The sequence below is a fragment of the Somniosus microcephalus genome, chromosome 5 (genome assembly GCF_052327205.1).
Source record: "Somniosus microcephalus isolate GS21.2 chromosome 5, FLI_Smic_1.0, whole genome shotgun sequence".
Lineage (NCBI taxonomy): Eukaryota > Metazoa > Chordata > Chondrichthyes > Squaliformes > Somniosidae > Somniosus > Somniosus microcephalus.
The window spans coordinates 318433240-318458720 of NC_140991.1; the positions used below are offsets into that span (position 1 = coordinate 318433240).

General features: G+C 47.5%; 1 protein-coding gene across 1 annotated transcript in view; it reads left to right on the top strand.

The window, feature by feature from the left end:
* LOC147117902 (CUB domain-containing protein 1-like) overlaps positions 1–23088 on the top strand; it is an 85429-nt gene extending 62341 nt beyond the window's left edge. Inside the window, 3 exon segments of the mRNA XM_085989302.1 lie at positions 3669–4028; positions 8526–8619; positions 15906–23088. Of these exon segments, the coding sequence (XP_085845428.1) occupies positions 3669–4028; positions 8526–8619; positions 15906–16305 (854 nt within the window). The 3' untranslated portion in view covers positions 16306–23088.
* Positions 23089–25481: the final 2393 nt, after the last annotated feature.

The window sequence follows — 25481 nt, forward strand, 5'->3', positions numbered from 1 at the left end:
AACCATTCCACAATTCCATGATTCTCTCTGGCTACTAGGCTGATTGCAATTCTTCAGTGAATTCCTGCCTGAGGGACCTGTACTCAAGTCTTGGCCTCTTGGCCACTCTATTGCACGTGGATCAATGCTCTCTCCTTGAGCTTAAACCATGACATTAGGAAATTTCTTAAGCTGTGAGATTTCCCTCAAACGTGTCCATTTAGTAAGTTTGGGTTCCATTCGTCCTTTGCCTCAGCATGTGTAAGTATGTTCTAGCTCCTTCAGTTCCTCTCCTATTATATTGAGCTAAGGATTGAATCGTAGAATCATAGAAATTTACGGCACAGAAGGAGGCCATTCGGCCCATCGTGTCTGTGCTGATTGGTCTGGCCTTCTGTTTTGTTTCTAACTGTATCTGGTCCATATACTTGATGTTCCTTCCATTTCTTCCCATTTCAGCTGTCTGGGTCCTAAGCTCTGGAATTCCCTCCCTAAACCGCTCCGCCTCTCTCTCCTCTTTTAAGACGCTCCTTAAAACCTCCCTCTTTGACCAAGTCTTTTGTCACCTGCCCTAATATCTCCTTATATGGCTCGGTGTCAAATTTTGTCTGATTTACGCTCCTGTGAAGCGCCTCGGGACGTTTTACTACATTAATGGCGCTGTATAAATACACGTCGTTGCTTCTGCAACGTTTCCATACAGCCTCATATGATCCGAGAGTTTTAATCCTCCCATTTCCATCCCGGTTCTGACACCATGTCGAGGCTTGTACCCTGTTTGCACAGCTCCTCCCGGGAGAGCGGGCAGCACCTTTCAAACCTCTTTTCAAAATGTCTTCTCTGAGCGCACGGGGCTTAACATTCGTTCAGATCCGTGTTTGAGCCTGAAATGGGCGGCGCGCTCCCAGCACGCACCGCAAATGGGCCTCGAGCCTCATCGGCATATTGCCGGCAAGCTGTGGTCGCCAATTGGGCTCCCGGAGGCAGCCCGCGGGTTTGTTGGGGACAAATTTGGGTCGGCTGCCTGGGGATCGGCAGCCGTCAGGTGGGTCCTAAGGTGGGGGTGGGGCGGGGTGGGGGACTGAGGAGGCGGGAGAGGGGAAAGAATGAAAGAAAGACAGACTTGCATTTCTATAGCGCCTTTCACGACCTCGGGACGTCCCAAAGCGCTTTATAGCCAATGAAGTACTTTGCGAAGTGTAGTCACTGTTGTAATGTAGGAAACGCGGCAGCCAATTTGCGCACAGCAAGCTCCCACAGACAGCAATGTGATAATGGCCAGATAATCTGTTTTTAGTGATGTTGATTAAGGGATAAATATTGGCCCCAGGGCACCGGGGAGAACTCCCCTGCTCTTCTTCTAAATAGTGCCATGGGATCTTTTACATCCACCTCAGAGAGCAGACGGGGCCTCGGTTTAACGTCTCATCCGAAAGACGGCACCTCCGACAGTGCAGCACTCCCTCAGCACAGCATTGGGAGCAAGATGAGATTCATAAGCTATTCCTGTGTCCCAGCTATTACATAGAATTACACAGGATTACATGGAATATACGGCACAGAAACAGGCCATTCGGCCCAACCGGTCCATGCCGGCCTTTATGCTTCACTCGAGCCTCCTCCCATCTTTCCTCATCTAAATCTATCAGCGTAACCCTCTATTCCCTTCTCCCTCATATGTTTGTCTAGCCTCCCCTTAAATACATCGATACTATTCGCTTCAACCACTCCCTGTGGTAGCGAGTTCCACATTCTCACCACTCTCTGGGTAAAGAAGTTTCTTCTGAATTCCCTATTGGATTTCTTGGTGACTATCTTATATTGATGGCCTCTAGTTTTGCTCTTCCCCACAAGTGGAAACATTCTCTCTGTATCCACTCTATCAAAACCTTTCATAATTTTAAAGACCTCTATTAGGTCACCCCTCAGCCTTTTTTCAAGAGAAAAGAGACCCAGCCTGTTCATCCTTTCCTGCTATGTATACCCTCGCATTTCTGGTGTCATCCTTGTAAATCTTTTTTACACATTAATGCAGCAATTTTATCCAAGTAATTTTGATATTTCTCATGATTCAGTAGCATAGCAACATTGTCGACAGTAGTTGGCCATGTGTTAAACGGTGACACAGTGTTAGGCAGCCTATAAATAAGATCATTCTCGCTCTGCTACAGCACGTGATGTTACTGCTGACGTTTTTGCTGATATCTGTGGGGAGATTATTGCAGGGTCAAATTGCTTATTGTGGTATATTTATAATGGTGTGGGGATAACTATCTGTAATGATCCTCAAGTGGTTCTTACAGACTGCGCAATCCTTGAAAGACTTCTTGGCTCTTTATTTTTCTACGCTCCTCATTCAGGAGTTTACCAGTCCGACTATAGGTGTTTAGTAAAACATTATTTAAGAAAGACTCACATTTATATATCACCTTGGGACACCCCAGAGAGCTTTACAGCCAATGATGTACATCTTTTTTGAAGTGTAGTCACTGTTGTAATGTAGGAAACGCGGCAGCCAATTTGCGCACAGCAAGCTCCCACAAACAGCAATGTGATAATGACCCAGATAATCTGTTTTTAGTGATGTTGGTTGAGGGATAAATATTGGCCCCAGGACACCTCCCCTGCTTTTCTTGCATGGGATCTTTTGCATTTATCCAAGAGGGCAGACGGTTTAACGTCTCATCTGAAAGACGGCACCTCCAACAGTGCAGCACTCCCTCGGTACTGCACTGGGAGTGTCAGCCGGGATTACGTGCCCACTCCAGGGACTTGAACCCACGACCTTCTGACTCGGATGTTGAGAGTGCTGCCCACAGCCACGCTGACACGCATCTAAGTTTTAACATTTAAACCGCTCAAAAGATAAAGTTAATCCCAACTTGACATGAGGCCAGCCAGTCCCATCTGGGTCAACATAAAAAGGTTTTAAACATTTCTTTTGGGGGCTTTGTGAATATGTTTAGCTGTGCTTTGTGTGTTGAATTCAGGTTGGCAGTAAACTAGCTCAGATAGGTTACTTAAAACAATGATGTTAAATGGATTCAGTTTTGTACAGCATTATCAGTTAGAAAGGTAAATTACCAATAAAGGTGAACTGTTTCTCTCTGACTGTGCCTGCAGCCCCCAGCCCTCTCCGGTTTCTCTCGTTCCTTCCTGCTCGACTTCCACTGTTGTTTTTTTCCCTTCATTATAAAGTACTTTGAGACATCTTCTTGCCTGAGGAGTGTTACAGTACTGGTGATGGTTGCTGTTGTAAAAAAAAACGAAAGAAAGATTTGCATTTCTATAGCGCCTTTCACAACCACCTACAGGACGTCCCAAAGCGCTTTACAGCCAATGAAGTACTTTTGAAGTGTAGTCACTGTTGTAATGTAGGAAACGCGGCAACCAATTTACACACAGCAAGCTCCCACAAACAGCAATGTGATAATTGACCAGACAATCTGTTTTTAGTGATGTTGATTGAGGGATAAATATTGGCCCCAGGACACCGGGGAGAACGCCCCTGCTCTTCTTTGAAATAGTGTCGTGGGATCTTTTACATCCACCTCAGAGAGCAGACGGGGCCTCGGTTTAACATCTCATCCGAAAGACAGGTTACAAATGGAATGAGCAGTTTTCACTGTACTTTCAATCATCCTCTTTTCACTTGAATTCATTTGTTTGTCTTTGTCTTGTTCCACCAGAGGACTATATTATGAACGTTATCCCAAATATCGACTCCCCAGTGTATCTCCTAACTCCTAACTGGGGACCGGGAATGCCAAATAAGTTAACGGCATCGTGGGACATCTCCGTTCCTCCTGACCACGTGGCTGAACTTACTTTCATGAATCAGTCAATGCCCCACTGCGCACATGGACATGTGGTCATCGGCATCGTAGAGCAACAGGAGCACTCCACCTTGATGAGCTTCAGGGAAACTGACAGTCTGCCGGACTCGCCCGTCCCTATGGCCCACAGATTCTGGCTCAACGTGTCTAACTGCGAGCCTTCAAGTGGACGCCTGAACCTCATGTTTCACGTGCTAGTGAAGGAATATGAAGGTAGGAAGAAGTCAATCTGAGTCCAATCCAAGCACGACTTCATTGCACCAAAGTTAATATCAGGTTTGCAAACAATAACTGGTGGGGCTCGGAGGGTAGTTCATGTGTATGTAGGTTATACCTTTACAACATTCTGAAAATGAGAGAGAGATATAGAGAGGCGAATTGACTCTAAGGTAATCTGATTAACGTGGTACTTCTAGGAACATAGGAACAGGAGGAGGCCATTCAGCCCCTCGAGCCTGTTCCGCCATTCAATGAGATCATGGCTGACCTGCGACCTAACTCCATATACCCGCCTTTGCCCCGTATCCCTTAATACCATTGGTTAACAAAAATCTACCAATCTCAGATTTAAAATTAACAATTGACCGAGCATCAATTGCCGTTTGCGGAAGAGAGTTCCAAACTTCTACCACCCTTTGTGTGTAGAAGTGTTTCCTAATTTCACTCCTGAAAGGTCTGGCTCTAATTTTTAGACTCTGCCCCCTAGTCTGAGACTCCCCAACCAGCGGAAATAGTTTCTCTCTCTCTACCCTATCTGTTCCCCCCTATAACTTCTGTTAAATCCAGTGTATTTTTTCTATACATCTTTTTCATAGTCAGCTGGTTTATTATCCTTGATTACTTTAATATCCATGCCGGCATGGACTGGTTGGGCTGAATGGCCTGATTTTGTGCCGTATATCCTATGTATGTAATCCCATGTACTGCACCTAATCAGCAAGCCGATATGAAGGCACTCTTAGTACCATTTCTCCGACAGTATTAATTGTCTTTTTAAGTGAATTAATTTAATAGAATAGAATCATGGAAATTTACGGCCCATCGTGTCCGTGCCGGCCGACAAAGAGCTCTCCGGCCTAATCCCACTTTCCAGCTCTTGGTCCGTAGCCCTGTAGGTTCCGGCACTTCAAGAGCCTATCCAAGTACTTCTTAAATGCGATGAGGGTTTCTGCCTCTCCCACCCTTTCAGGCAGTGAGTTCCAGACCCCCACCACCCTCTTGGGGGGGGGGAAAGTTCTCCTCAACTCCCCTCTAATCCTTCTACTTGATTAAGTATGAGGTTAGGCAAAAAGTAGAGAGAAACTGATTGATTGAAACTGGAGAAATTCAGCACTGAAATAAAAGTGAGAGTTTTATTGTAAAGATGTCAGGTTAGTGGATGTGACCGATGCGTCTTGTAAACGCTGTGTGTAAATCCCCTCGGGCCGTTTTACTCCAAACATAATGAAACCCCAGATTAATTTATTGGTTACAGAATATAGTTTTCTTTCCACAGCACACAGCAAATTTCCCCCCTAATTTTTTTTGGGGGTCCCTTTAACAGGCTCCACGGCCCATTCACAGTTTTGCACACACACAAAATCTCCCACGGAAAAGCCGGTAAGCAGTTTGCGCAGGAGCTCCAGATAGACGCATGGCTTAGCGGGGACATGGCACACATCTATTTTTGCCTGTACTGTATATTTGTTTCAGCTCGGACTCGCCCATTTCAGGTTGTAGTGGGTTTTCTAATCTCACTAGTTCAGGTCCCATGAGCTTCTGATTCTGGGTCAAAGTAACAGGATTGTGCAAGTTCGGGTGACCGTGCAGGCACACATGCATAGAAGCTGGTAAAGATGCACGATTGGGATGAATTTCAATCACAGGACATAACATTTAGAAATTTTATATCAAAAAGAGAAAGCAAAGCCACATAAGGAGATATTAGGGCAGGTGACCAAAAGCTTGGTCAAAGAGGTCGGTTTTAAGGAGCGTCTTAAAGGAGGAAAGAGAGGTAGCGAGGCGGAGAGGTTTAGGCAGGGAATTCCAGAGCTTAGGGCCCAGGCAGCTGAAGGCACGGCCACTAATGGTGGATCGGGGATGCTCAAGAGGGCAGAATTAGAGGAGCGCAGAGATCTCGGGGGGAGTTGTGGGGCTGGAGGAGGTTACAGCGATAGGGAGGGACAAGGCCATGGAGGGATTTGAAAACAAGGATGAGAATTTTAAAATCGAGGTGTTGCTTAACCGGGAGCCAATGTATGTCAGCGAGCACAGGGGGTGATGGGTGAGCGGGACTTGGTGCGAGTTAGGACACGGGGCAGCCGAGTTTTGGATGAGCTCAAGTTTGCGCAGGGTGGAATGTGGGAGGCCGGCCAGGAGTGCGTTGGAATACTCAAGTCTAGAGGTAACAAAGGCGTGGATGAGGGTTTCAACAGCGGATGAGCTGAGGCAAGGGCGGAGACGGGCGATGTTACAGAGGTGGAAGTAGGCGGTGTTAGTGATGGCGTGGATATTTGGTCAGAAGCCAATCTCGGGGTCAAGTATGACCCCAAACTTGCGAACTTGCTCAGCCTCAGACAATCGCCAGGGAGAGGGATGGAGTGCAGGCAGTGAAGTACTTCTGAAGTGTAGTCACTGTCATAATGTAGGAAAAGAATCACATAACACTTCAATATACTGCACAGTGCACCCTAAATAGTGTCAGAAATCAAAATTTATTCAGGCTCACGCCCACAGACCTCAGGAAATACATTTTGCAGCACTTACCCCTTCAGAAATGTTAAAATCCCGCTAGTGCAAAAATTACACTTTTTGCTTACTTTATTTTTCCCTGGATAACACAACTGATTTAATACTGGGTATAACATGAGACGCACACGTCCCACTGCACTCCCATTGTATTGCATGCTTTTGTATGTCACGCATGAGGTCATGGGGTTTCACAGAAAACAAACTGAATTGTGAAACGTGATCCCTAAACAGCAGTAAAAATCCTGAAATAACAACAGAAAAAGCTGGAAAAACTCGGCAGGCCAGGCAACATCCATGGAGAGAGAAACAGAGTCAACGGTTCAGGTCAAAACCCTGCTTTTTTCTCAGTTCTGACAAAGGGTTTCGACCCGAAACGTTGACTCTGGTTCTCTCTCCACGGATGTTGCCTGGCCTGCTGAGTTTTTCCAGCTTTTTCTGTTTTTATTTCAGATTTCCAGCATCCGCAGTATTTTGCTATCGTAAAAATCCTGAAGTTCAATGCAATAAAAAGGAATTCAGCGTATTCAGTTGCCTTGAAGCAGTGGTCCTAGTCACAGGCCTTTGTTGTTTTTGGCTTGTACAGTGTTTTCTGGGTTGACCGCTTTTCCATATAAGAACATAAGAACATAAGAAGTAGGAGCAGGAGTAGGCCATACGGCCCCTCGGGCCTGCTCCGCCATTCAATAGGATCATGGCTGATCCGAATCTAGACTCACGTCCACTTCCCTGCCCTCTCCCCGTAACCCCTAATTCCCTTATCAGCTAGGAAACTGTCTATCTCCGATTTAAATTTATTTAATGTTGCAGCTTCCACAGCTCTCTGAGGTAGCAAATTCCATAGATTTACTACCCTCTGAGTGAAGAAGTGTCTCCTCATCTCAGTTTTGAAAGGGCAGCCCCTTATTCTAAGATTATGCCCCTTAGTTCTAGTCTCACCCATCAGTGGAAACATCCTCCCCGCATCCACCCGATCAAGCCCCCTCACAATCTTATATGTTTCAATAAGATCACCTCTCATTCTTCTGAACTCCAATGAGTAGAGGCCCAACCTACTCAACCTTTCCTCATACGTCAACCCCCTCATCTCTGGAATCAACCGAGTGAACCTTCTCTGAACCGCCTCGAGAGCAAGTATATCTTTTCGTAAATATGGAAACCAAAACTGCACGCAGTATTCCAGGTGTGGCCTCACCAATACCTTGTATAACTGCAGCAAGACTTCCCTGTTTTTATACTCCATCCCCCTTGCAATAAAAGCCAAGATTCCATTGGCCTTCCTGATCACCTGCATACTAACCTTCTGTGTTTCATGCACCAGGACCCCCAGATCCCTTTGTACTGTAGCACTTTGCAGTTTCTCTCCATTTAGATAATAACTTGCTCTTTGATTTTTTTCTGCCAAAATGCACAACCTCACACTTTTACAGGTTGGGATGTTGGTAACTGCCCCGGAGATTTCTAGCAATGTTTGTGGTAACAATTGGTCCTAACAACGGGTAATCTCCCATCCTGATCCGCTCTGGCCCATCTTCTAATATTCTGTCGGCAATTGGCCTTTCTCATAGGACCAACTGACCCAACGTTCAACTGCTGTTGGCATTTCAGCCCTTCGCTCTTCAAAGTTTTCATTTGCTACGACCGTGTGTGCTGCCCTATTAATCTTTAGGTTTCAGTCTGTAAGGTGAGATATTGTTCTTGAGGTAGTGGCCTTCAGTATAACGGTGTGAAAGGATAGGGAGCCAAGGTGGGGAGATGGAGTTAGGATGCAGATCAGTCCATGATCTCATTGAATGGTGGAGCAGGCTCGAGGGGCTGAATGGCCTCCTGCTGTTCCTGTAAGATACTTGAGCCTGCCGGGGAATAGCTTACTGCGGTAAACCCCAACTTGTCAGTTTGTAAGACGGAAATGGTGGAGGTAAAGATTGTACACTTCCAATATAAGAGTTAAAGAGTGACACCATATCCTTTTCTCCTAAACAGATATGACGGACACTATAATAATCGCTGCCGCTGCTGCTGGGGGTCTAGCTCTGCTCATCATTATTGCTGTGGTTTGTTGCTGCGTTAGAAAACGGTACGTACCTTCCCTCCCCCCGCTCCACCTCCTCTGCGTGGAGACTCTTCACCTCAGTGCCGTCTCCTCCAGCTGGGTTGGTTGAGACTGTCAATGCAGGGTTTCTTCGAACGCTGCACTCTAATGGGCTGACAAGAGAGCTGCGCTGGACTAGACCAGTCTGTAGGCAAGACCTGAACTAGGGATCTTCGATAACTATAAGAGAGTCACTAATAAATCCAATCGGGAATTCAGGAGAAACTTTTTACCCAGAGAGTGGTGAGAATGTGGAACTCGCTGCCACAGGGAGTGGTTGAGGTGAATAGTATCGATACATTTAAGGAGAGGCTAGACAAGCATCTGAGGGAGAAGGGAATAGAGGGTTATACTGATAGGGTGAGATGAAGAGGGGTGGGAGGAGGCTCGTGTGGAGCATAAACACCAGCACGGACCAGTTGGGCCGAATGGCCTGTTTCCGTGCTGTAAATACTTTGTAATACTTTATAATAGTTTTTCGGAGGCTAATTGAACCTCACCTACTAAACGGAATGAGTGTGAGTGATGGGCAGCCTGGGCCTTGAACTTGTGACTTTCTCTCTTTGGGTGTTGAGGGTTCAGCGGCTTCAGACATCCAGCTGTCCAAACTTTCATGTGCTGTTCCAGTTTCTGCATTTGAGGAACTTGAAGAATGGCTGGGATTTGAGCTATCTCATTAAAGCCAGTCAAATATTTCCTGTGTTCATGGTACTGGTGACCTTATAATTAACTTTGCTTGGGGCTTGGAATGTTTCTCAGCATCATAGAGACATCCCTTATATTGCAAACCAGAAGCTGTATTTTGATATGTATAGACGACTCCAGGTGTATTTGACAACTAACGGTAGGTGTGTATAAATCACGGCTTTAAAAATGGGCCCGTAATAAGCTGGAGATTATTTATTGATGAACCGCCTTGTTCAATCATGAGAGACTCGTAGCATGTTTAAGTGCATTGAATCTTCTCTCTTAGGCAGTCCCTCGGAACCGAGGATGACTTGCTTCCACATTAAAAATGAGTTCTCAGGTGACTGAGTCCAATGCGGGACCTACAGTCTCTGTCACAGGTGGGGCAGACGGTGGTTGAAGGGGCGGGTGCGTGGGGTGCTTGGGTTGACATGCACTCCTTGCGCTGCCTGCGCTTGGATTCTGCTTGCTCCCGGCGAAGAGACTCGAGGTGTTCGGCGCCTTCCCGGATGCTTCTCCTCCACTTTGTGCGGTCTTGGGCCAGGGATTCCCAGATGTCGGTGGGGATGTTACACTTTTTCAAGGAGGCTTTGAGGGTGTCCTTGAAGCATTTCCTCTGCCCACCTGGGGCTCTCTTGCTGTGCCGGAGCTCTGAGTAGAGCGCTTGTTTTGGGAGCCTCGTATCGGGCATGCAGACAATGTGACCCGTCCATCGAAGCTGATCGAGCATGGTCAAAGCTTCGATGCTGGAGATGTTGGCCTGAGCGAGAACACTGACGTTGGTGCGCCTATCCTGCCAATGGATTTGCAGGATCTTGCGGAGGCAGCGTTGGTGGTACCTTTCCTGTGCTTTGAGGTGCCTGCTGTACATGGTCCATGTCTCTGAGGCATACAGCAGGGCGGGTATCATTACTGCTCTGTAGACCATGAGCTTAGTGCCGGGTTTGAGGTCCTGGTCTTCAAACACTCTCTTCCTCAGGCGACCGAAGGCTGCACTGGCACACTGAAGGCGGTGTTGGACTTTGTCATCGATGTCTGCCCTTGTTGACAGTAGGCTCCCGAGGTATGGAAAGTGGTCCACGTTGTCCAAGGCCTTGTCATGGAGATTAATAATCGGGGGGCAGTACTGTGTGGCGGGGGCAGGTTGGTAGAGGTCCTTTGTCTTACGAATGTTTAGTGTAAGGCCCTGCTCTCGTACACTTCGGTGAAGGTGTTGACAATGGTTTGGAGTTCGACCTCCGAGTGAGCGCAGACGCAAGCGTCGTCTGCATACTGTAATTCGACGACAGAGGAAGGGACGACCTTGGATCTGGACTGGAGGCGACGGAGGTTGAACAGTTTCCCGTTTGTTCTGTAAATGAGCTCCTCTCCAGCGGGGAGCTTACTGAGGGGGATGTACTCGCATTTACCCTCAATGGCAGTTGCTGGGAAAAAAGGCAGACAATTAACTCATAAAATTAACAATAGATAAAGGGCTAAAAATTCGGTATCGCCGCGCCAGGTCTTTAGTGCCCGAAATTTAGCGCTGGGCCGGATTCCCCTAGCGCCCGCCTGAAATTCAGTAGCGCCGCCTCAAGACGGAGGCGGGCGCTATTGGAGGGTTTGGCCGCCTCGTTTGGGGCGAAGAATGTCAGTTTCCGGCGCCCAGCTGCCGCTGCGGCAACCGATGCGGTGCGGCAGGCTGGGGTACTGCAGGCCTCCTCCTCCTCTTAAGCAGGAGCTGCCTGCAGCCGTGAGATCGCCGCTGGATTCCCCCGTCAAATGAGCCCGGCACCACGGAGAAGTGCCGGGCTCGCGGGAGTCACACACCAATGCCGCGGGGGGGTGGTGCAGGAGTCCGGGGAGGGAGGTGCGGCCAGGCGGCCGCCGGGAAAGCGGCCGGCCGCCCCTCCACCTTTATGCGCCGGCCTCTCGGAGCTGTAAGGCACCGTTTTGCAAACGCTGTTTGCGGCCGCGACGGGCGAGGCGGCCGCAACTGAATTTGGCCATCGGGACGGATTACCATTGGAACCGGGGCGCTGCGCACACTGATGACGTCATCGGTGCCGGCGCAGCGCTACCGGCTAACGCCGATGTTAGAGACCAACTCAATTTCGGGCGCTAAAAAACTTCCGGCGCAAACCACTTTATAGCCAATAAGTGGGCGCAAACGCGACTGAATTTCTAGGCCAAAGTTTTAAAAAACCCCATTAACATGTACTTGTGTTGAAGTGAACGCTAAGACCATAATCTCATTTTGGGCTTCAAATGATTGCTGTAAATTGGTTCAGCAAATCCCATCTCCTGATCCCTTGGTTAGATCACTGTCTTATACTTGCTCGCCTGTACATTTTATTATCTGCATTATCACTCCCAAAAACCCATTATTGTCTATGTAATTGCTCTTCAGTGCTTATTACTCTGTCTGTAATCTCTCCTGGATATCTGTTATATAGAATCATACAATCATACGACACAGAAGGAGGCCATTCGGCCCATCGTGTCTGTGCCGGCTGACAAAGAGCTCTCCAGCCCAATCCCACTTTCCAGCTCTTGGTCCGTAGCCCTGTAGGTTCCGGCACTTCAAGTGCATATCCAAGTACTTTTTAAATGTGATGAGGGTTTCTGCCTCGACCACCCTTTCAGGCAGTGAGTTCCAGACCCCCACCACCCTCTGGGTGAAAAAAGTATACTATTATAAATTGTTACTCTGCATAGTGCCTGTTAGTATGTAATTGTCCGGGTTTCTGTCACTCCGTGTGAACTATTGTTTCCCAAATTATGTATTTTGCCATCTCATGCGGAGTGGCGTGACATCACTCCAGCTGGGTAAAGGTTTATTGAACATTTCAAAGCAGTCAAGGTATGAACTTAATAATCTTTTACAAATCACGTTAAAATAAAAAACAACCTTGTGGATGAATGAGTGTCAATCGATCCAAATGAGTAGACCAAATTACTAAAGATTCTTGATAAGAAACCGTTTTAAAAATAAATAAATAAATATTGTACCTCAACTTTCTAGTCCTTAAACTTGTTCTGAAATACTCTCTTGCTCAGTGTGACTGGTGTCATTCGGCAACACTGTGCCTTGTCCACAAATGACAATCTGGGGCACTAATGTGCTCGACTTAGAATCATAGAATGATAACAACATTAACATCACCAACATGTATTTATATAGCGCCTTTAACGTAGTAAAACATCCCAAGGCGCTTCACAGGAGTGTTAGCAAAGAATATTTGACACCGAGCCACATAAGGAGATATTAGGACAGGTGACCAAAGGCTTGGTTAAAGAGGTCGGTTTTAAGGAGCGTCTTAAAGGAGGAGAGAGAGGCGGAGAGGTTTAGGGAGGGAATTCCACAGCTCGGGGCCCCGGCAGCTGAAGACACGGCCGCCAATGGTGGAGCGATTAATATCAGGGATGCTCAAGAGGCCAGAATTAGAGGAGCGCAGATATCTTGGGGTGGAGTTTGTGGGGCTGGAGGAGATTACAGAGATAGGGAGGGGCGAGGGCCGTGGAGGGATTTGAAAACAAGGATGAACATTTTGAAATACAGTAAAGGAGGAGGCCATTCAGCCCATCGTGCCTGTGCCAGCTCTTTGGTAGAGCTATCCAATTAGTCCCACTCCCCGCTCCTTCCCCATAGCCCTGTACATTTTTTGCTTTCACGTATTTAGCAAATTCCCTGATTGAATCTGCATCCACCGCCCTCTCAGGCAGTGCATTCCAGATCACCACACGTCTGCCTGAGCTGGAAAGTGCTGCAGTCAGTTGGATTTATTGAGGTTGAATGTGGTGGGTGGTGAAGTCTCTGTACTTTTGGCTTTCGCTCAGCATCAACTGCAGGTGTTTAGCCAGGAATCCTAAAGAGCTGGAGGACACGGCTTGTGGAGGGTGCAGCCGAACGTTGTAAAATCATCTCCCAGTGGCCAAAACAACATTACGATTTCAACTGCCTCTCTCCAAACTCGCCTTGTATTTTCTCTCAAGTTGCTCCACAGCTTGTCAAGAAAACTAATATTTAGTGTGTACATATAGTTTGCATTTTCATAGTGTCAGCTGTGGCTCAGTGGGCAGCACCCTTGCCTCTCAGTCAGAAGGTTGTGGGTTGAAAGTCCCACTCCAGAGACTTGAGCACAAAAATCTAGGCCGGCACTCCAATGCAGTGCTGAGGGAGTGCTGCACTGTCGGAGGTGCCGTCTTTCGAATGAGACATTAAATCGAGGCCCCGTCTGCTCTCTCAGGTGGATGTAAAAGATCCCATGGCACTATTTTGAAGAAGAGCAGGGGAGTTCTCCCCAGTGTCCTGGGGCCAATGTTTATCCCTCAATCAACATCACTAAAAACAGATTATCTGGTCATTATCACATTGCTGTTTGTGGGAGCTTGCTGTGCACAAATTGGCTGCCGTGTTTCCTACATTACAACAGTGACTACACTTCAAAAAGTACTTCATTGGCTGTAAAACGCTTTGGGACGTCTGGTGGTCGTGAAAGGCGCTATAGAAATGCAAGTCTTTCTTTTCTTTCCACTCCATCATATTTCTGTCATTTTTTAAAGTCTCCCAACAATTGAAAATACCTTAATTGACACCAACTTGACCAGTTTTACCAATTAGAATTTAATATAAGAATAGAAATAAGAGCAGGTGTAGGCCATTCGTCCCCTCGAGCCTGCTCCGCCATTCAATAAGATCATGGCTGATCTTCGACCTCAACTCCACTTTCCCGCCCGATCCCCATATCCCTCGATTCCCCTCGAGTCCAAAAATCTATCGCTCTCAGTCTTGAATATACTCAACGACTCAGCATCCACAGCCCTCTGGGGTAGAGAATTCCAAAGATTCACAACCCTCTGAGTGAAGAAATTCCTCCTCATCTCAGTCCTAAATAGCCGACCCCTTAGTGTCTGAACTCTGCAGCAGAGCCACTAGTATGTTATTAACAGTCGTATTATATCTTTGTACAGTAGTTTCTCACGCTTAATTTATTCACCAAAGCTTAAATGGCTTTGATTTAACTCTGAGTCCCTTCCAAGTTGGGATCTGTAACTAGCGACCTACCTTGTTCTGCTATTCTTCCAATCTAATTGCTCTCAATTAATACATGTAGCCCTGCGGTATTGGTAGTGTCGCTGATCCTGTAAAACAGGACCGCCCAGCACGTTAATAGGTCAGGTGTTGCCATAAACAACATCGTGTGACTTGCTTGTGGTGTCCCATTTGTCAAGGCTGATGGATTAATCTCTCGGCTACCTCCGACCTTTTCATAACCTCGCACTCTTCAACCAATGGAGAGCGTTGATTTATCACTTCGGTAACTTCTCCCAATTTTTTTTTTCAGCCTGTTGGATCTTTCCGTTGTGCTCTGCCCACGTTTTATAGTTTTCTGCCCAAGGCCATTCATCGAATGGGACGGTGGTTAAAACATTACGTCATTCAAATTACCAGTATGGTTAAAATAAATATTTCAATGATGCATTTGTAAATCTTCCAAAGTCACTGTGAGATGTGGAAAATATTTGGTTAGTAGCCTCTGACCCTTGAGTAGAATTATATATTTCATATTTCGCAATAATCCAAGGAACGTTATCTTATTCTGTGTGAATCGGCTTTGGTTTCGCCTTCTGGTGTCTAGGGGACTGTGTGTTTAAGTGGGATGGGGGGGATTGTCCTATGAGGAGAGATTGAGTAGACTAGGCCTATATTCTCTAGAGTTTAGAAGAATGAGAGGTGATCTCATTGAAACATACAAGATTCTGAGGGGGATTGACAGGGTAGATGCTGAGAGGTTGTTTCCCCCTGGCTGGAGAGTCTAGAACTAGGGGTCACAGTCTCAGGATAAGGGGTCGGCCATTTAAGACTGAGATGAGGAGGAATTTCTTCATTCAGAGGGTTGTGAATCTTTGGAATTCTCTACCCCAGAGGGCTGTGGATGCTGAAACGTTGAGTATATTCAAGGCTGAGATCGATAGATATTTGAACTCTAGGGGAATCAAGGGATATGGGGATCAGGCGGGAAAGTGGAGTTGAGGTCGAAGATCAGCCATGATCTTATTGAATGGCGGAGCGGGCTCGAGGGGCCGAATGGCCGACTCCTGCTCCTATGTTCTTAAGTGTTTTATTTTCTCTAGAATTAAACACTAAATCTAGTTGCCACTAAAGCAGCATTCATGAAATTCTCTTGATCTGAGAGATTGAAATAAAAATCTATTCTCTGGAGTTTGACACAAGTCAAAACGTTATTACCCTTCTCGAAATGTTGCCTCCAATATTGTCCGTCCGTTCAGTTGCAAGGGCGGCTGCACAGACGAATCCGATGGGTTCCGTGTTGTATTTGTCAAATCTGACCACGTTATGGAAAGGTGCATCAGGTCTTTCCCAGATATCAAGTCAGCACCAGTGATCCCGTTCATTTTTTTTTGGTGCGCGGGCCCTTTAAGTGGCCGCGCGGCCCAGTAAAAATTCCGCACATGCGCGTTTTTTTCCTATTTAAAAGCCAGTGAGCCGGCTGCGCGGGAACTGCTGGGCGCTGCGCGGCCGTGTGGCTTTAAGGGAGCATTGGTCACCACCGTTAACTATTTCTTCTAAACCCACACAGGAAACGGCAGCAGCGTCCGCCCACCCTTGGCATCTACAATCCCGGCGTGAACAGCCAAATCCCTGGACGCCGGCAGAAGTTTGGGAAGAGGAGGCAAGATAACGACTCGCACATTTACGCTGTGATTGACGAGGACCGTGTTTATGCCGATCACTTCAAATCGGGAATGCTGTCCATCCCGGAGGTGGACGTGTACCGGCCGTTTGAAGGCCCCATGGGAGTCATGCCGCCGATGCTCCCGCCTCCCCGCAGCGCCACGTCCAAAGATGCCAGTCCGGAGGCCATGCCCATGGTGTTGAATGACTTGTATACGTTTTCGGTGAAGAAGCACGATGTGGAGAAGAGCAACGGGGAGATGGTCACTTTTCTTGCGAACAGTGAAAAAGATTCCACTTCGTAGCAAACCGTCATCTGTCTGATTGTATAAACTGTGTTTGTGTGTGTAGATGGCGGATGCACTGTACAAACACACCAATTCTATTTTTGATGGGAAGAGCCTCCCTGGTTTTAACCCTTTGAATGCGGCGACGTTTTGGGCTGTCTACGTGACGTTTCGCCCTCTGCAACTTTGGCTCTTGGGGTTCAGTTTCACAAACACCGGCAATTGTCCAGAACCTCTCCCCTTCATTTATCATCGTTTACACAGTGAACGGTTCCACCTTCGTGACTGATTGGTTTTTTAGAATTTGGAAGTAAAAGAGTGAACCATTTTAAACCTTTAATGTCTATCTCCTTTTATAACTCCCCTCCACAGTATCCTTGACCACAACCCGTGTCACTCTGGTCAATTGAAACTCCCAGGAGTTTGGCACTGGCGTACTTTTCCCTCATTTTCCTTTCTCCTCACTATCCGAGGTGGAAAATCCGGCTCAAGTGCCGTGTTCCGTAAAGTAACCCCGTGACGACACGTTTCCGAGTGGCGGCGGGAACGGGCATTGCACTCGTGCTTTTTTATCTGCTGAAGTTTCCAGCAGGGCTCGGGCTCGGGGGGGCTGGGTTTCCAGCAGGGCTCAGTTTCCAGCAGGGCTCAGTTTCCAGCAGGGCTCAGTTTCCAGCAGGGCTGGGTTTCCAGCAGTGCTCAGTTTCCAGCGGGGCTCAGTTTCCAGCAGAGCTGGGTTTCCAGCAGGGCTCTATTCCAGCAGGGCTCTATTCCAGCAGGGCTCTATTCCAGCAGGGCTCTATTCCAGCGGGGCTCGGTTTCCAGCAGGGCTCGGTTTCCAGCAGGGCTCAGTTTCCAGCAGGGCTCGGGTTTCCAGCGGGGCTGGGTTTCCAGCGGGGCTCGGTTTCCAGCGGGGCTGGGTTTCCAGCAGGGCTCAGTTTCCAGCAGGGCTCGGTTTCCAGCAGGGCTCGGTTTCCAGCAGGGCTCAGTTTCCAGCAGGGCTGGGTTTCCAGCAGGGCTCAGTTTCCAGCAGGGCTGGGTTTCCAGCAGGGCTCAGTTTCCAGCAGTGCTCAGACAGTTGAATATTGTGAGGATGTGGTTCTCATCTTGCGAAAGCTGAACGGTTGTCCACAGTCAGCGAGTTGTGCGGATTAATGAGAAGCTGGCTACTTTGTTAATTTTTTTAATTTAAAAAAAGCAATGTTGCTTTTGTCCCAAACATGATCTATACTTCTTTGACAACTTTTTGCAAAATTAAATGGACTTCTTTCGCCCAAGTGACTTGTGTTTTGTGGCTCGCGTAACCCAGGAGTTGAATGTATTTGAACTTGTCGCCGTGTGTTTCGGGCTATCGTGGGTCTGTGCTCTGTACATGTTGGCGCTGCTGGTAGAAAAGTGGAAAGTTCCTCTCCTGTTGTGGCTTTCCGTCGTTTTGTAAGATTCGTCTCCTCCCTTGCGAGCCCGGCACCGCATTCCGTTCCCTGAATATCAGGTGGGCCGCTATTGATGGCCGGCTGCAGCCAGCCTCCATGAGCCAATGGGCATTTACAGCCAGGCCCGCCAATCCCTGGCGCAGAATGTCTGGTCAAAAAGTGCCGGCCCGGCAATAAATATCTCGCATTGGAAACCAAAACAAGGCAGGCCCGTCTTTGGCCCTAAATTCACTACAGTGAGATACCAGGGCACAGACACTTAACACAATCGACTGAGATGCCTCTCTCCGCTAACTTAGCAAAAAACGTTTATTTCAAACTAGATAATACCTCTGGTGAAAATCAGGGCAGAGAGAATTTTCAGAGGAGTGCGCCAAGTATTGATGCGCTTTAAACCTACAGTGTAAATTCTGGGGGGCGTTTGACTTTTACTGTGTTCCCCAAATGTGGGACCCAGGGGCAGACCTTTCACAGCCCCTGTTGGTGCAGTGATACAGGAAACTCTCGATTTACCGACACCGGAAATCTCTCTTAACCGGCAAAATTCAGGAGTAGGTTCAGGTGAGTTTTACTTCATATTAGTGGCCGTTCCTGGATCTGTGGCCGTGTAACCGGGGTTCCTCCACCTGTTGCCAAGCAACAGGGAAGCCTGGATTTGTTGCTGTGTTCGGGGCTCTCGTACCTTTTACTATACCTCTCTGTAATCCGGACTTTTTGATAAACCGGCACCACACCGGTCCCGTCGGTGCCGGATAAAAAAGAGTTTCCTGTAGTTTGAACTGCGGTGTGTTGTTCTCTCAGTGCTGACTGTACAGAGTAATCACTTGGGGGAGGTGACAATCAGCTACAGCCACAATCCCCACTTTAACGCAACACCTGTAAATAGAATATGTAAAGCGAGTGGGCGGGATGTGGCTTTAAGCGAATCGGGGGGGGGAAATGTGTAATTTATTTATGGTACATTGTGGCAAAATGTGTGAATATGCTTTAATCTGTGAGTTCGCCAATCGCCAGACGGGGCTCGCTGCAGTCAGGTTTTCGTTGAGAGAGTCTGAAAATGCAAACATTTAAAATTACAAATTGCAGTTGTTGTTTGAAACATTTTAATAAAGTTTTGAATGCGTTGTGTATTTGTTGCTTTAACAGAGCTTTATGTTCTTGAGGGCGAGACTCTCGGTCTCCGTATCCCATGTACCACGAGCAAAGACTGAAGAAGCTTGGGTTCTTGTCTCATCACCGCACTTTTCATGGATTCAACACACCTCCCCCCCCCCCCCCCCCCCCCCCCCACTCCCAAGGTGTTCTGCAGCCCTTGAGTCAATTTGTTGAACTGCAGTCAATTTTTGGAAACGCTCGCAGCGCACAGTTTGAGCAATAAAAAAGAAAATCTCATTGAATGGCGGAGCAGGCTCGAGGGGCCGAATGACCGACTCCTGCTCCTACGGCTTATGTTCTTGTAAAATGCTGGAAACGCTCAGCGGGTCAGGCAGCATCTGTGGAGAGAGAAACAGAGTTAACGTTTCAGGTCGATGACCCTTCGTCAGAACTGGAAAAAGTTAGAGATGTAACAGATTTTTAAGCAAGTGCGGGAACAGGGATAGGGGGGAGGGGAGGAAAGAACAAAAGAGAAGGTCTGTGATAGGGTGGAAGGCAGGAGAGATTAAATGACAAAAGGGATGATGGTGCGAGGTGAAAGGAGATGGTAATGGGGCAAGTAAAGAAACAAAAGACGGGCCAAGAGGAGGTGTAAATGGGGATGGCAGAATCATCAACAGCTGGCGCGTGGAAAAACGGGGCAGAGGTTACGATCTGAAATTGTTGAACTCGATGTTGAGTCCAGAAGGCTGTAAAGTGCCGAATCGAAAAATGAGGTGCTGTTCCTCGAGCTTACGTTGAGCTTCATTGCGCTTTGAACACTTCCTTGGTATTGCACTGAAGTGGAGCTTGATTCCGCAACCTTCTGATTCAGAGGCAAGAGTGCTGTCACTGAGCCACTTGATCAAAAAAATACATTCAATTAAAAAGGACGATAACATTTTAGGTTTTATAAAAATGGAGCATAATGTGCACAAGAGCTAATAAATTTGTTACGTCACAGTTACTGTAACTGTGACTTAATATTATACAAAGGACAATGGTTCCGGGGATGGGGGATCTTCGCAACAAGGACAGGTTGGAGAAGCTGGATTTGTTTTTATTAGAGCAAAGGAGGTTGAGGGGTGATTTGATCGAGGTGTACAAGATTATGACGGGTTTGGATAGGCTAGATGGGGAAAGGCTGTTCCCACTAGTTGATGGTACAAGGACTAGGGGACACAGATTTAAGGTTTTGGGCAGGAGATACAGGGGGGAACGTGAGGGAAAACTTTTTCGCAGTGAGTGGTGAGGACCTGGAACTCGCTGCCAACGGAAGTGGTGGAAGCAGAGACACTCAATGTTTTCAAGGGGAGACTGGATAGGCACTTGAGGGAAATAAACTTGCAGGGCTCCGGGGACAGAGCGGGGGAATGGGACTGACTGGATTGCTCTGCGGAGAGCCATCACGGACATGATGCGCTGAATGGCTTCCTTCTGTGCCATTATGACTCTGAGGACATTCAAAACATAGAGCACATGCGGTGTAGATTCACCAGGATGACATCCGAGATGAGAAACGATCATTATGAAGAGAGACTTTAGCTACTGGGACTATTTCTTCTGGAGCAGAGAGGCTTAGGGGAGATTTAATAAAGATTTTTAAATTATGAAGGTTTTGATGAGGCAAATGTGGAAAGAATATTTTGTCTGGTTAGGGAGTCAGTGAAGAGAGCTTATCAATTTAAAATTATAACTTGAGGTAGAAAAGAGGTTAGGAGAAACTGGACAGACCGAAAATAAAGAACGATTCGCATTTCTCCAGCGCCTTTCACAACCTCAGGACGTCCCAAAGTGCTTTACATCCAATGAAGTACTTTTTGAAGTGCAGTCACATAGAAACATAGAAGACAGGAGCAGGAGTAGGCCATTCGGCCCCTCGAGCCTGCTCCGCCGTTCAATGAGATCATGGCTGATCATCCAAATTCAGTACCCTGTCCCTGCCTTCTCCCCATATCCCTTGATCCCTTTAGCCTTAAGAAATATATCCAACTCCTTCTTGAATATATTTAATGAATTGGCCTCAACTGTCTTGTGGTAGAGAATGCCACAGGTTCACTACTCTCTGGGTGAAGAAATTCCTCCTCATCTCTGTCCTAAATGGCCTACCCCTTATCCTTAGACTGTGACCCCTGGTTCTCGATTCCCTGACCGTCGGGAACATCCTTCCAGCATATAGTCTGTCTAGTCCTGTTAGAATTTTATAAGTTTCGATGAGATCGCCTCTCATTCTTCTAAACTCCAGCGAGTACAAGCCCAATCGACCCAATCTCTCCTCATACGTCATTCCTGCCATCCCAGGTATCAGCCTGGTGAATCTTCGCTGCACTCCTTCGATGGCAAGAACATCCTTCCTCAGATAAGGCGACCAAAACTGCACACAATACTCAAGGTGTGGTCTCACCAAGGCCCTGTACAACTGCAGCAAGACATCCTTGTTCCTGTACTCAAACCCTCTCGCTACGAAGGCCAACATACCATTTGCCTTCTTAACCGCCTGCTGCACCTGCATGCTTACTTTCAGCGACTGGTGCACAAGGACGCCCAGGTCTCATTGCACTTCCCCCTTCTCCCAATCTATTCCCATTTAGATAATAATCTGCCTTCCTGTTTTTGACACCAAAGTGGATAACCTCGCATTTATCCACATTATAATGCATCTGCCATGCTTCTGCCCAATCACCCAACCTGTCCAAATCATACTGGAGTTTCTCGGCATCCTCCTCACAGCACACACGCCCACCCAGCTTTGTGTCGTCTGCAAACTTGGAGATATTACATCTAGATCCCTCGTCCAGATCATTAATATATATTGTGAACAGCTGGGGTCCTAGGACCGATCCTTGCGGTACCCCACTAGTCACTGCCTGCCACTCGGAAAAAGAGCCGTTTATTCCAACTCTTTGCTTTCTGTCTGCCAACCAGTTCTCTATCCAAGTCAATACCATGCCCCCAATCCCATGTGCCTTAATTTTACACGCTAATCTCTTATGCGGGACCTTATCGAAAGCCTTTTGAAAATCCAAATACACCACATCCACTGGTTCTCCCTTATCTATTTTACCAGTTACATCCTCAAAAAATTCCAGTAGATTAGTCAAGCACGATTTACCTTTTGTAAAGCTATGTTGACTTTGTCCGATCCAGTCACTTTTTTCCAAGTGCTCTGCTATTACATCCTTTATAATGGACTCTAGCATTTTCCCCACTACCGATGTCAGGCTTACTGGTCTGTAATTCCCCGTTTTCTCTCTACCACCCTTTTTGTACAGTGGGGTAACATTAGCTACCCGCCAATCCATGGGTACTGTTCCAGAGTCTATAGAATTTTGGAAGATGACCAGCAATGCATCTACTATTTCTAGGGCCACTTCCTTAAGTACCCTAGGATGTAGATTATCAGGCCCTGGGGATTTATCAGCCCTCAATCCCATCAATTTCCCTAACACCATTTCCCTACAAATACTGATTTCCATCAGTTCCTCCCTTTCATTGGACCCTATGTTCCCCGACATCTTTGGGAGGTTATTTGTGTCCTCCTTTGTGAAGACAGAACCAAAGTATGTATTTAATTGGTCTGCCATTTCTTTGTTCCCCATTATAAATTCCCCTGATTCTGACTGCAAGGGACCTACGCTTGACTTCACCAATCTTTTTCTCTTCACATATCTATAAAAGCTTTTACAGTCAGTTTTTATGTTCCGTGCAAGCTTACTCTCATACTCTATTTTCCCCCTCTTAATTAATCCCTTTGTCCTCCTTTGTTGGATCCTAAACTGCTCCCAATCCTCAGGTTTACTGCTTTTTCTGGCCAATTTATATGTCCTCTCCTTGGATCTTCTGCTAAACCTAATTTCCCTTGTTAGCCAAGGTTGAGTCACCTTTTATGCCAAACTGGGATGAACAAATTCTGTAGTTCATCCATGCGATCTTTGAATGTTTGCCATTGCCCATCCACCGTCAACCCTTTGAGTGACTGTTGTAATGTAGGAATCGCGGCAGCCAATTTGCGCACAGCAAGCTTCCACAAACAGCAGTGTGATAATGAGCAGTGGTAAGAGAGCTGCTGACACCCCAGGGTGCGAACGGTCCTCGGACCCACAGGTACTTCTGAAGAAAAATGCACTAAAGATGCAATTCACTCTCAATATTTATAATCTGATTGAAATGAACTTCTGCTGTCTTTGAATGTTTCTGACCATTTTAAGAAGAATAAATACCCTTGGATTTTATTTTAGTTAATGAGTTGTCTTGTTAATAATACTCTCTGCGCATTATTATCGTGCTACAAGGCAGTAATGTGCGTTAAAGGTACACGGGGCAGGAGGCAGGGGAACGCTGATCATTTGCACAGCCAATTGCGTTCTAGGTGACACAATATTTTTGCTGTAACAGAGACACGGCTAACATTTGGGTCCCGGGATGAGTATTAAATGTACATTACAGCGTCTCCATTCAGAGGATCTCCCCATTACCGCTGAACCTTCTTTCCATAAAGTGACCGTTGGTGTTGAAAAGGCAAATTCCGCTTTGAAGTAAGCCCAAAAAGATCAACCAGCAAAATATTTGGCTGTAATCAATCAACTGTGTCACCCATGACACAATGGGCGGCATTCTCACCTCTGAGTCAGATTATTTTGGCTTAAAGACCCACAAAAATCCAGGCTGACACTCTGCAGTACTGAAGGAGCCCTGCACTGTCGGAGGGGCAGTACTGAGGGAGCGCCGCACTGTCGGAGGGGCAGTACTGAGGGAGCGCTGCACTGTCGGAGGGGCAGTACTGAGGGAGTGCTGCACTGTCGGAGGGGCAGTACTGAGGGAGCGCTGCACTGTCGGAGGGGCAGTACTGAGGGAGTGCCGCACTGTCGGAGGGGCAGTAGTGAGGGAGCGCTGCACTGTCGGAGGGGCAGTGCTGAGGAAGCGCCGCACTGTCGGAGGGGCAGTACTGAGGGAGCGCTGCACTGTCGGAGGGGCAGTACTGAGGGAGCGCTGCACTGTCGGAGGGGCAGTGCTGAGGAAGCGCCGCACTGTCGGAGGGGCAGTACTGAGGGAGTGCTGCACTGTCGGAGGGGCAGTACTGAGGGAGTGCCGCACTGTCGGAGGGGCAGTACTGAGGGAGAGCTGCACTGTCGGAAGGGCAGTACTGAGGGAGCGCTGCACTGTCGGAGGGGCAGTACTGAGGGAGTGTTGCACTGTCGGAGGGGCAGTACTGAGGGAGCGCCGTACTGTCGGAGGGGCAGTACTGAGGGAGTGCCGCACTGTCGGAGGGGCAGTACTGGGGGAGCGCCGCACTGTCGGAGGGGCAGTACTAAGGGAGCACCGCACTGTCAGAGGGTCAGTACTGAGAGAGCGCTGCACTGTCAGAGGTGCCATCTTTTGGATGAGACATTAAACCGAGTCTGCTCTCTCAGGTGGATGTAAAAGATCCCTTGGCACTATTTTGAAGAAGAGCAGGGGAGTTCTCCCCGGTGTCCTGGGGCCAATATTTATCCCTCAATCAACATCACTAAAACAGATGATCTGCTCATTATTTCATTGCTATATGTGGGATCTTGCTGTGTGCAAATTGGCTGCCGCGTTTCCCACATTACAACAGTGACTACACTTCAAAAAGTACTTCATTGGCTGTAAAGCGCTTTGGGACGTCCAGTGGTCGTGAAAGGTGCTGTAGAAATACAAGTCTTTCTTTTCTTTAGTTTGGTTTTCAGTGAACAAATGGAAATCTGAAATATAAAACAGAAAATGCCGGAAACACTCAGCCGGTCAGTCAGGCGGCCTCCGTGGCGAGAGGGACAGAGTCACCGGTTCAGGTGGCTGAACCTTCCGTCAGAGCTGGAAAAACTCGAGGTGGAACCGGACCAAGTTATTATTTCGAGCTCTGTGGCCGTTTTTTGGATTTCAGCAGTGAGCCGTGAGCCGGATCCTTTCCTTCACACAACTCCAGAACCAAAAAACACACACAAACCCCTCTCGATTTAATGCAAAGCTTCAGTCTCACTGAACATGCCTGGGATTGCACTGACCGCACGTTGTCAGGGAAACTGACACCAGGCGTGGGAGTGGGGATTTCGCTGATCGTGCAAAATCCCTTTCACGGTTTACAGCCAAAAAAACTGCAGCTTCATGTTTCCATTTTATTTCTCCTTTAGCTCCGGAGCCTTTGCTTATTTACAGTTTCTGCAACAACAAAACAAAAAGTAAATGAGAATCACTGCCCTGTGTTTTAGAGAAAAAAATACGCGGCATTGGTGAGCTGGCCAGCAAGCAGTGACACATGGGTTTCCATAGGGGCAGCTGCTGAAATCTGCCTCCGCACGACACACCTTCCAGGCAGTGAGAAGTGAGCGCTGAGTAATTTGCTAATAGGCTCCTAACACTGACATTGCCAGCCACACACCAGCTCAGACTGGCTCACACTGAGCGAGAGAGAGGGAGAGAGAGAGGAAGGAAACAGTAAAAGAACAAATATTCTTCTGTTCAAAGTGTCTGTCACAGAAACATAGAAGATAGGAGCAGGAGTAGGCCATTCGGCCCCTCAAGCCTGCTCCGTCATTCAATGCGATCATGGCTGATCATCCAAATTCAGTACCCTGTCCCTGCCTTCTCCCCATATCCCTTGATCCCTTTAGT